Here is a 12,807-nt window from a genome sequence, read left to right as displayed (position 1 = left end):
TTAATGTTTCATCAAATCTTTTTTCAAGGTTCTTAGTTTCTTTGCATTGGGTTAGAACATGTTCTTTTAGCTCACAGAAGTTTCTTATTACCCACTTTCTGAAGGCTGATTCTGTCATTTCATCGCACTCATTCTCCATCCAGTCTTGTTCCCTTGCTGGTGAGGAGTTGTGATCCCTTGTAGGAGGAGAAGTGTTCTGATTTCGGGTGTTTTCATTCTTTTTGCGCTGGTTTCTTCCCATCTTAGTGGATTTATCCACCTGTTGACTTTGTATTTGTTGACTTTCTGATTGGGTCTCTGAGTCGCCGTCCTGTTTGTTGATAATGAAGTTATTTCTGTTTCTTAGTTTTCCTTTTAACTGTCTGGCCTCTCTGCTGTAGGACTGCTGAGGTCCACTCCAGGCCCTGCTTGCCTGGGGATCACTTGCAGCAGCTGCTGAACAGTAAAGGTTGCTACCAGTTTCTTCTTCTGCTTTGTCCCAGAAGGATACCTGCCAAATGTCAATCTGAGCTCTCCTTTATGAGGTGACTCTTTGGATATATGGGGGCAGGGAGCTGCTTGAGATAATAGTCTGTCCTTTATAGTAGCTCAAGTGCTGAGCTGTGAGCTCTGTTGTTCATTCAGAGCTGCTGGGCAGGTAAGTTTAAGTCTGCAGCAGCAGAACTCATAAACCCCCTTTGTTTTTCCCAGGTGTTCTGTCCTGGGGAGTTAGGGCTTTATGAGTTTCTGCTGTGCTGCTGCCTTTTTTTTTTTCTTCAGGGCTGCCCTGCCCACAAGGAGGCAGCCTAGTGTCTCGGCCTGCAGAGGCTTCGCTGAGCTGCTGTGGGCTCCGCCCAGCTGCCGTGTGAACTTCCCTGCAGTCCTGTTTATATGGGTGTAGTTAGAACTGCCTCGGCAAAGCCGGCCCACCTCTGTAATGACAGACTCTCTCTCTAATGGCGGGTTACCTCGGCAACTGCAGGCTGCCTCAGGAATGGCGGACTGCCTCTGTAGTGGTGGAGTGCCTCGGTAATGGCGGATGCCCTTACCCCACAGAGCTGGACCATCCCGGGTTCAGCTGTGCTTGCTGTGAAAGTCTCAACCCAGCGTGTTTCCCATTGCTGTATTTTTGTTTTTGTTTTTGTTTTTGTGGGGGTGGGACCAGCCGGGCCTGATCACCTGGCTCCCTGCCTCAGAGGCTTTTGTTTTTTAGTTGAATGGTCGGCTCTCTACCAGGTGTCCTGGTCGCCTGTTGAATAGGCGCCGGGATCTGTGTGATTTCCTGTGCGGCGACCCACTGCGCCGGCTGAAACCGCGGCTCTGAGATTCGTGGTGCTTTTTTGCCTGGGAATCTCCTGGCCTGGCTCCCTGTTTCACCTCCCCTTGCTAGCTAAGTAGGAACACAGTCCCGTTTACTCTGCAGTGGGAACCACTGCGCCGGGGCGCAGGCAAAACAGCCGCGCTGGCCAAAACAGCCACCCTGGCTACCCGTGGGGCTCCTCCGCCTGGGAATGTCCTGGTCTGTGGGCAATAAAAATCCATCTGGAAATGCGTCGTCCACTCACCCTCTGCACTTTCACTCGGATCTGCAATCCTGAGCTGCTCCTAACCAGCCATCTTGGATCTTCTTCATTGTGGTTTTGATTTACATACATTTCTCTAATGGCTAAAAATGTGGAATATCTGTTTTTTTTTTTTTTGAGATGGAGTTTCTCTCTTGTCACCCAGGCTGGAGTGCAATGGCACTATCTCGGTTCACTCCAACCTCTACCTCCTGGGTTCAAGTGATTCTCCTGCCTCCACCTCCTGAGTAGCTGGGATTACAGGCACCTGCCACCATGCCCAGCTAATTTTTGTATTTTTAGTAGAGATGGGGTTTCACTATGTTGGCCAAGCTGGTCTCAAACTCCTGCTCAGGTGATCCACCCACCTTGGCCTCCCAAAGTGCTGGGATTACAGGTGTGAGCCACCGCTCCCAGCCAGTGTTTTAATGTGCTTGTTGGCTGTTTGTTTGGCTTCTCTGGAGAAATACCTGTTTCAGCACGTTGCTTATTTTAAAACTTGGGTTGTTTGTGTTTTTATTATTACTTGTAGGAGGCTTTTTAAAAATACTTTTCCAATACAAGTTTCTTACCAGATTTTTGATGGGAATGTATTTTCTCCAAGTCCGTGAGTTATGATTTCACTGTTTTGATAGTGTCCTTTGCAGTGAAGTTTACTCCTCTGTTTTCTTCTAAAAGTTTTGTTGTAGCTCTTATTTTTATGTCTGTGATCCATTTTGAGTTAATTTTTATGTATAGTGTAAGGGAGGGGACCCTACTTCATGCTTTTGCATAGGGATATTCATATGTTCCAGTACTATTTGTTGAAAAGACTGTTTTTTTCTCCATTAAATTGTCTTGGCTCCTTTGTTGAAAATCAGTTGGCTATAGATATATGGGTTCATTTCTGGACTCTCATTTTTAGACCATTAATCTGTATGTTTATCCTAATGTCCATTAATCTTTAGTCCATTAATTTGTTTATCCTTTAGTCCATTAATCTGTATGTTTATCGTAATGTATGTTTACCATATTGATTATTGTAGTTTTGTAGTAGGTTGGGAATCAAGAAGTGTGAGTCCTCCAACTTTGTTCTTATTTTCATGATGTTTTGACTGCTTGGGGCCTTGTGCATTTCCATATGAATTTTAGGATCAGCTTGTCTATCTCTAATTCTAATTTTTGTTCTCTTCTGTTTATGAAGTTTTCAGTATTTTTTATGCTGTCTTCTGAGACTTATAATGGAAATACAGACCTTGATGAAATTAAAACTTCAGATTTTGACTCTGGTTTTAAAGAACAACTCTGTACTTAGACTATGGCAGTGCCCACAGTATGCAGTTGCCAGCCAGTGGGAGAGATGTAGTTAAAGCTAAAGGCCTTTTGGGATTTTAAAAATTGAAATTGTAAAAAAATTTATGAAGATGTGTAAACTATGGGAGATGATTGAGAAACCAGTAATAATGAGTTAGGATAAAATCAAGGGCATTTTAAACAAGCAAGTGAAAATCACTTTATGGTAAGTATATCAGTGTCAGTGTAGCAGCAAAATTACTGTGGGTTGTTTTTATTTTATTTATTTATTTGTCATAGTCATGAGCATTACATTTGTTTTAATTAAGCCCATGGCCTAAATTAATTTTTTAAAATTTGAGTTTAGATTATTCCTGTTAAGGATAATCTTTTAGTACAGTTTCACTTTTCCCTGTAGTGTTTTCTTCAAAAGAGGAGCTGTGGCTGGGCACAGTGACTCACGCCTATAATCCCAGCAATTTGAGAGGCCAAGGCAGATGGATCACCTGAGGTTGGGAGTTCAAGACCAGCCTGACCAACATGGAGAAACCCCGTCTTTACTAAAAATACAAAATTAGTTGGGCATGGTGGCTCATGCCTGTAATCCCTGCTACTTGAGAGGCTGAGGCAGGAGAATCGCTTGAACCCGGGAGGCAGAGGTTGTGGTAAGCTGAGATCACACCATTGCACTCCATCCTGGAAAACAAGAGAGAAACTTTGTCTCAAAAAAAAAAAAAAAAAGAGGAGCTGGGTTTCCTGAGGTTAATCTTATGAAGCCAAATCTTTCTGTGTGTTCCACAAAGATACTTTAAGCCAGTTTATCAACTATAAGATACTGACACATACAAGTATTAAATTAACATTATTTATTTCTATGAAATAAGACGTTTCTAAACAACCTGTGTTAAAGACCCTTGAGTTTTTTGAGCACGTATTCCATGTCTACATATTTTGTTTTAAAATGGTTCTAAGGTTTTGTGGTCAAATGAAGATACTTTTTAAAGTCAATAAAAAGGAATAAAGCAATACACTCTCAACATGGATGGCACAGAAAGATACTAAGAAGGAAGTTTAAAATACTTACAATTTCACTTTCTAAAGATGACATTTTGCTCTCAGTCCAGACTTCTGTGCTTATATTTAATATTTATGTATAAGTGTGTGTGTGTTTTAAAGTGTGATCGTACTCCACTTACTATTATTTAACCTGCTCTGCTCACTTAAAATTGTATTCTTTATTCCAGGTCAATGAAATGGCAGATGTCCTTAACCCATTAATCACTGCTGTATTTCTAGAGGTTAGTAGTAATTGTTTTTAAGTCTCTGACTCCAAAGGTATTATGTACTAATTAACTCTTCTGAAGCCTTTTGTTTTTGGCTTTTTAGTTTTTTTCACTATATTGGTAGTCTAGCCATATTGATGCAGATATGATCAAAATAGTGTATATTTGATGTGTATTTCTTCCTTCTTAATTACAAAGCATACAGTTGAAGCTGCAGGATAAAGTAGAGTGGAAGAAGCAGTAGATTGCCATTACTTAGTACTGCTCCTTGACAGCTTAATGGACAGTTCACAGTGATGAAACACCTTCTGAACACCAGCTGGTAAACATGAAGGACTGAAAATTATAAACAGATAAGCACTGTTTCCTAAAGGACTAAAGTTTATGCAGAAGTTTGTTAAAAAATAAAACATTTTGTCATTTCCTTGCCAGGAAATCATGCTTTGTTTTGTCAGAAAGGTAATGTTTACATTATCCTCATCATTCCATTAGATTTGAGAAGGTAGATGGTTTAAGTCAATGGAAAAAAGGATCCTGTTTCTGATTATATTACCTCCCTATGTGATGCTTTCTGGATTCCATATTTTAAGAATTATACTTTGTAAATTAACTACAAACAACAAAGACTTTTTGATGATTTGTTTAAAACATGTTTATGTAAGTCTTGGGGGAGAGAATATATTTGATAGTTAAGTTTTAGATATTAATTGAAAAAATGTTTTAAATTCTAGACTGTTCTCTAGTTTTAAATTCTTTTAATGTTACTATCAAGGAATGATTTTAATTCTTTTATTACACAGTTTTAATTGAATAGTCAGGGAAACCATTTTGATAATTTAAATAATTTAAAAAAATGTAAGTTTGTTATTTAGTAAATAGTAGAGTGGTGCAGTAGAAAGGACTTTGTAAACCGGGAGCCCAGTGTTGCCCTGGATCTTTCTTGATTTGTTGTGTGACTCTGGCTAGGCATTTACCTTCTTGACAAACTCATTATTTCATCTGCAACATAAGAGATTTAACTAGATGATATGTGGGATCTCTTTTGGCTGGGAAATGTAGTATTCAATGTCACAATGAATTTTAAATAGGAGTACTTGTCATTGATAAATTTTAAAAAGGTAATCTCACTTGATGCAGGTTCCCTGTTGTTATTTTTGGTTGATTTTTTTTTTTGCATACAGATTTGAAACACTCTTGTCCTTGAAATTATACATTTTATCTTAATGTAATGAACTTTTTGTTGATAGTCTTTTGAAAGGTGAGGGCTTTTCAGTGTAAATGAAGTCCAGCAGGGTAATGATTCTCTAACACTTCTGGAAAATGTTGTTCAAGATAGAAATGTATCTATACTGTAATCTTTGAAAGCAGTATTCTTTGTTTATGTTTGTGAGCACTTATTATGCTCACTAGTTGCATTGAGTCCATGGGAGAAGAGCTATCACAGTGGGCTAGAAATTCTATAGGTGTGGGATTTATAGCCTTCTGAAAGCCTCTTTCAGTAATTGACAACAACATTGTGACAGAGTCTACCCCACTCAATAAAGGAATAAATAAGCTTTGAATGCCAAGTCTGAGGAGGTTGCCAAAGAACAGCTACCATTTCTGATGGGCAAGTTGGACAAAATTGCTGACATTCTCTTTTGGTGCTCATAACCATCTTAAGAGCTAGATCCTTTCCCTTATAATAGAGTTTACCAAAATGGCCAAGTCACTGTTCTTATTTGCCAGGCTATGAATTTAGTTAGATTACAAAAATCAATCTGTTCCCTTCTTGTCTTACAGTATATCTTCCCTTTTAAATAACTAATATTTTCTTTTTCTTGTTTTTTCAATCCTGGCAGGCATCAAACAGTGCCTCCTACATCCAGGACGCCTTTCAGCTACTCTTACCTGTGCTAGAGATCTCTCTCATTGAGAACAAGATTGAATCACACAAGTGTGAGCTGCAGGGCCAGAAGCCTTTGTCAGAACATTGAAGAATGGAGAAGTTTTGACCTGGGACTTGTAGTGGCCAAGAAATGCCACCTTCTTCTGGTTACTCCTGCAGAAATGAAGGAGTGGGGTTATTTCAGTATATACAAATTCAGGCAGAAGAGATGGCTTAAAGAGGAAGGTTGTTGCCTTCAGTGTTTGATTGAAGTATTCAGGTCCTCACAGTATTCTTTCCAGTTGTTACAATTCATAAATTATTTGAAAGGAAACTTGTAGAAAGTACAAGAATAATAGCTCTAGATAAAGATTAGTGGGACACTCAGGCAAAAATGTTGGTCTGTCTTTGACATATTGCAAAATGTTAACAGTTTTTTCATGGATATCATTTTCAACCCGTGGATATAACCGGTTGATGAGCTAGAGAAAAATAATTTAGTGTTCTAAAATTCATGGCATGTGTGGTTTATTAATGCCATGTACTTTCTCTTTTCTGTAATAAAATCTATGGCTTTAAGAAAACTGAGCATATGTAAACTCTGTAGTGATTACCCTTTATCACATGAATTCTTGGAAATAGAAAGTTCCATTTGCTTTTTAAAATTGTTAGTAGATTTTGGGATTGAGAAGCTGATAGACTATTATACTTGTAGCCACATGAATTAACTATAGCAAAGTGCCCTTTTTCTTCGAATCATTCCCCCGCCCCAGGATGACACACTTCATGTCATAGCTGAACTCTATTCTACTGGATTCAAGGCCAGTAAGTGCAATTTAGAGAAGCAGTTTTATGTTTGCAGATATTCTGAGTCTCTTCTGGATGTGTTTCATGTCTACCCTATGTGCAGGATAAATTATTTAACAGTAAACTCCAAAGGAATGTTGAAACTATTTTAGCAATGAGTTTTTTTTTGTTTGAGTATGAAGTGGGCCATGGTCCTTTAGAAATGGTGTTCATGATAGGATTTAACCTTTAAGGCACAATTTATTTTTTCCTCATTTTTTTTGTTTGTTTTACTGTATTCTTTAGCATGTTTTTGAATATAACTTTTATCCTCCAGATTTAAGCCTTCTTTTGTTTTCTTCAGCAACTTAAGAGACTATTAAACTGTCATCTTTCTAAGAGCTATTTTGATATTCACTCTTTTAAAAAAAGTTCTCCAACTTTGTGATTTTTAATGATTAAGGTAACTTGTTATCTCTGCCCCTCATCTTCTAAAATCTTTGTAATAAAATGTATTAATCATGTTATTTGATCCTTTCATTTACTTTTGTAAACACAAACCCTAGTATCTTTCTCAGACCAAAAAAATAGCAAAGCAAAGTCATAACATAGATTATTGTAAAGACTATTTCTATGTAATCTCCTTCTTTGGGGCAGGAGTCAGTAAGCAAGGAAGATAAATAAATTTGGTTTAAAAAGGCATACTAACAGCACTATGATGTTACTCTGCTTATATTCTCTCTTAATATGATCAGAAAGTTTTTGAGTGTTTCCCTTTAAAGACAAATTTTACCCTTCCCAACTTGAATATTTCTGAAGTTTCAGAAAAACAGTTGCCTTCTGGTACAAAGGCTGGTATCTCTAGTTCTGAATTGTTGCCTCAAGCTTGGTTGATGTGTCTGAACCTGTATCCCTTGAGGGCAAAGTTAAACTGGTCACTCTGCCTGTCTATTCAGCCTCTTTTACAATGGCAGTTTGGCAGGTTTAACTCCTTAACCTAGAAATGTATTTAAGGTTTTTATTTCAAGAAATGGGGTGTAAATATGAAGGAGAGAGTAACAACTCTTTTTATACACCTATTCAGATTTCAGCCCTGAATTTGGCAAATTTTAGATTAAGTCTCACATAAGGTAAATATGACTCACTAACTCTTTTTTTCTCATCATCTTCCCTGTTAGCTTCCCCGGTCCTCATACACATATGTATATCTTAATGGAGTTAGGGACCACTAGTGAAATGATAAAAGGCCCCATTCTGAGTTTTATTTGTCTACTCTTCATGTAAAATATGCTGAAAAAGAATTAAGGTTCCTTGATTCGGTAGACATAGAGAAACAGAAACATTCATGACAGATGAGTAGGTAAATTCAGAGATCACTTTGGAATCTACTGGATTATAGTGATGGTTTTTGGATGGTATGTGCTTCATTATTTTATTTGGGGTAGCTACAATGTTGTAGTTTTGGGTAAAAGCTACACTTTTGGCACTATTTTCCTTTTAAATTTTTAGTGTCTAAGATTTACTACTAATTAATATATGCCTTTCCAATTCACTTAACACCTTAATAGGTAAAATATTCAGGTGTTACTAGGGTAAATGCTTGTTTTCCTACTATTGAGGTTTTTAAAGGCTGTGATTAAGAGAAACTTTATTAATTTGATCTAAAAGAAGTAGAAACCTCTATGAAACAATTTTTATTTTCCTTTACATAATATCTTAGAAATGTATTAAAGACAAGCTATATTTTCCTTACTTGCTTTGATAGTTTTTTTTTTTTAAAGTATAGATATCCAGGTTGACAGGCCTCTGAAATGTGAAATTGTAATTTGTGTAGATGGCATTACTATGAATCTGAAATTCGTACAAATGTGTACAGATGTACAAAAGGTGTACAAAGGTGAATTTTTCAATCCTATTATCAAATAACAAGATCTCGTGGTTTCCTATTGCTGAAAGAAGATGCTGTCTTTTGTACTTGTTTTTAATGAAAGACCTTTTTGTAGGAGAGCTATTTTATAGGTAGTTGCTATTGATGTCTCCATCTGAGAAATAGCCTTTTTTTTTTTTTTTTTGTATTTCTAGAAGTGTTCTGAATTTTAAACCAGAATTCTTCAGGTTAGAAAAACCCAGAATAAAATTGTACCCACAGTGGGCACTCAACAAGTGTGATATTTCACAAATGTCAAAGACTAAGATCTTTTATTATCTTTTAACACAACATGATGTCTCTTTTCATAAAAGACTGAAAAAGTGTTTGAGAAATGAAGAAATTCTAAAAATAATAAGCCTCTTAGTTAATATGTCATGAAGACCTCTGGCAACTATATGAGGAGAATTTTGAAAACTTGCCCACTGGTTTGACTTTCTGACTATATCCTTGATGTTCCTCAAGCACTAGTTCATTCGTTCCTCCCTACTTAACTTGAGGCCCATCCTTCCCTGTTATTGGGTCATCTAGCCAAATCTGAAAGGCCCTTCATGTTTAATTGTCATTTCCCCAACTGAGTCCTAAAGTCAATTAAAAAAAAAAACTCAATATTCTCTTAACTCATTTGTCCTTTGAGCTAAAAGTAAAGGAAGGTAGATTATAGCCATCACTTCACCCTCACAAGTCAATGTTGAACTTTCCAGACATTTAAGAATCTGACTGGCCTACCCTTATAAGAGCAGTTACGGAAACTGCAAATTGAGTGAAACCATCATCTATTTCTACTTGTCAGTACCACATTTGTCTCTTTCTGTATACATTAGCCATTCTGTGCTCTCCAGCTAGTTCTAAAGCTGTTGTGTATAGTGGAAATAGATAAAGAATGATTTTACAAATCACATAGGTTATTGCCATGGAAGGAGAATGTTTTAGCTTCACAGTGCTTAAAGAGGGGCAGAATAATGAGAACAAATCTCACAGGGAATGTACTCTATAGAACTCTATAGAAGAGGTACATTAACCATATAGTAAGTGAGTTCCAAAATTATTAAAAATCTAGTTGCTCAGTTAGGATAGGAGCAGACCTCTGTGGAAAGTAAGTCTAGTTAAAGTTTGAGGTGTACCTTTGTACAAGTGGTTTTAGAGGGAAGCTGGCTTGACCACCACAGTGGAGATATATGTGACAGGTGAGGTCCCTCTAGGGCAGGTCTTCAGAGATTGGCACGAAGGCTACAGGGTGTCATCCTGTTGCAGGATGACAGAGCAGAGTCTGAGCTTTCTGTGTTTGAAGAAGCAGCTGACAGAGGATAGCCCTGCTTAATCTCTCCTGGTGTCTGTCAAATTTTTGAATGTATATTTATTTTTGAAGCCCAGTAGTTGAGGTCTGTAACTTGGTAACTTGCCTGTGGGGAGTCTGATAAGTTTTAATGTAACAGTCCCAAGGGGTGAGGGGCTCACGCCAAGTTCTCCCATATTGAATATGATAAGGCATCATATTCTTTAAGGGAGAGGGGAGTTCACTCCAGAACATCAAACTATGTAAAAAGCTATATTACAAAAGAAGTCATTTTCCCAACTTGACTGTGAATGTGCCAATATATTTATTTATTTTTATTGCATTTTAGGTTTTGGGGTATATGTGAAGAACATGCAAGATTGTTGCATAGGTACACACATGGCAGTGTGATGTGCTGCCTTCCTCCCCATCACCTATATCTGGCGTTTCTCCCCATGCTGTCTCCCCGCAATTCCCCACCCTCTGCTGTCCCTCCCCTATTTCCCCCCAACAGACCCCAGTGTGTAGTGCTCCCCTCCCTGTGTCCATGTGTTCTCATTGTTCAACACCCACCTATGAGTGAGAACATGTGGTGTTTGATTTTGTGTTCTTCTGTCAGTTTGCTGAGAATGATGGTTTCCAGGTTCATCCATGTCCCTACAAAGGACACAAACTCATCGTTTTTTATGACTGCATAGTATTCCACGGTGTATATGTGCCACATTTTCCCTATCCAGTCTATTGTCGATGGGCATTTGGGTTGGTTCTAGGTCTTTGCTATTGTAAACTGTGCTGCAATGAACATTCATGTGCATGTGTCCTTATAGTAGAACGATTTATAATCCTTTGGATATATACCCAGTAATGGGATTGCTGGGTCAAATGGAATTTCTATGTCTAGGTCCTTGAGGAATCGCCACACTGTCTTCTACAATGGTTGAACTAATTTACACTCCCACCAACAGTGTAAAAGTGTTCCTATTTCTCCACATCCTCTTCAGCATCTGTTGTCTCCAGATTTTTTTTTTTTTTTGAAAGAAAGAAGGAGAAAGAGAAAGGGGGAGCGAGAACAGGAGTCTTGCTCTATTGCCCAGGCTGTAATGCAATCTAAAAATAGGTATTAAAAACCTCTTTTATGCTGATAATTGTGCTTAACAGTGGAGGCAGGAAGGAATAAAGGACGAAAATAACAAACAAACAGCCAACCGATATTTCATTTAAGTCTGTGAAATGCTATGCAAATGCTGAAGAGTGATTAACTTCCAATTATGTGGTCACTTTCAAAATAGGTGTAATGTGATACTGAGAAAAATGTATGTTCTGTGGACCTGGGTTGAAGAATTCTATAAATATTCACCAAGTTTACTTGTTCCAGGTCTAAGTTCTAATCATAGATGTCCCTGTTAATTTTCTATCTTATTGATCCATCGAATATTAACAATGTGTGTCAAAGTCTCCTGCTATTATTGTGCGGGAGTCCAAGTCTCAGTAAGTCATTAAGAACTTGTCTTATGTATCTGGGTGCTCCTATATTGGGTGCATATATATTTATGATCATTGACTCCTGTTGTTGCATTGATCCTTTTACCATTATGTAATGTCCTTTGTTTCTTTTTGTCTTTGTTACTATTAAAGTCTATTTTGTCAGAGACAAAAGTTAAAACTCCTGTTTTTTTTTTTTGCTCTTCATTTGATTGGTGAGTCTTTCTCCAATCCTTTAAGTCTTTGTGTGTCCTTGCTTATGAGATGGATTTGGATACAGCGTACTGATGGGTTTTGACTTTTTATTCAATTTGCCTGTCTGTGTCTTTGATTGGGGCATTTAATCCATTTAAATTTAGGATTAATATTGATATTTGTGAGTTTAATATTGTCATTTAATGCTATCTGGCTATTTTGCCCATTAGTTGATATAGATTCTTCATTATGCAGATACTATTTACCTTTTGGTGAGTTTTTGGGATGACTGATATTGGTCGTTCCTTTCTGTGTGTAATGCTTTTTTCAGAAGCTCTTGTAAAGCAGGCCTGGTGGTGATGAAATCTCTGAGTGCTTGCTTGTTTGTGAAAAATTTTATTTTTCCTTCATTTATGAAGCTTAGTTTGGCTGGATATGAGATTCTTGGTTGAAAATTCTTTTCTTTGAGGATATTGAATATTGACCCCCACTCTCTTCTAGTTTGTAGGGTTTCTGCTGAGAGAGCTGCTGTGAGTCTGATGGGCTTCCCTTTATGGGTAACCTGACCTTTCTCTCTAGCTGCCCTTAGAATTTTCTCCTTTATTTCAACCCTGGTGAATCTAACGATTATGTGTCTTGGGTTTGCTCTACTTGAGGAATATCTTTGTGGTGTTCTTTGTATTACCTGGAGTTGAGTATTGTCCTGCCTTACTAGGTTAGGAAAGTTTTCCTGTATAATATCCTGAAGAATATTTTCCAGCTTGGATTCATTCTCTTCATGACATTCAGGTACACCTATCAAATGTAAATTAGGTCTTTTCACATAGTCCCATATTTCTTGGAGACTTGGCTCATTCCTTTTTACTCTTTCTTCTCTAATCTTGTCTTCTCATTTCATTTCATTAAGTTGGTCTTCGACCTCTGATATCCTTTCTTCTGCTTGATCAATTTCACTGTTAAAACCTGTGCATACTTCACAGAGTTCTTGTATTGTATTCTTCAGTTCCATTAATTCACTTATATTCCTCTCTAAATTGTCTATTCTCGTTAGGATTTTGTCAAACCTTTTTTCAAGGTTCTTAGTTTCTTTACGTTGGGCTAGAACATGTTCTTTTAACTCACAGAATTTTCTTATTATCCACCTTCTGAAGCCTAATTCTGTTAATGGAATGCACTCG

The 12,807-nt window shown here is 37.5% G+C and overlaps 1 protein-coding gene across 2 annotated transcripts in view; it reads left to right on the top strand.

Annotated features, from left to right (window-relative positions):
- FAM114A2 (family with sequence similarity 114 member A2) overlaps positions 1–9,034 on the top strand; it is a 53,891-nt gene extending 44,857 nt beyond the window's left edge. For both annotated transcript variants that reach the window (XM_064366542.1, XM_012458650.2), the window contains exons 13-14: positions 4,058–4,111; positions 5,938–9,034. In XM_064366542.1, coding sequence (XP_064222612.1) covers positions 4,058–4,111; positions 5,938–6,072 — 189 coding nt within the window. In that variant the 3' untranslated portion in view covers positions 6,073–9,034. The remainder of the gene's footprint in view (positions 1–4,057; positions 4,112–5,937) is intronic.
- The last annotated feature ends 3,773 nt before the right edge of the window (positions 9,035–12,807 follow it).

The sequence above is a fragment of the Aotus nancymaae genome, unplaced genomic scaffold, assembly GCF_030222135.1.
Source record: "Aotus nancymaae isolate 86718 unplaced genomic scaffold, 86718_ANA_hifiasm-v0.15.2.pri h1tg000064l_1, whole genome shotgun sequence".
Taxonomy (NCBI): Eukaryota; Metazoa; Chordata; class Mammalia; order Primates; family Aotidae; genus Aotus; species Aotus nancymaae.
Note: the sequence above shows the minus strand (reverse complement) of the source record. Positions and strands in the feature narration are given on the sequence as shown.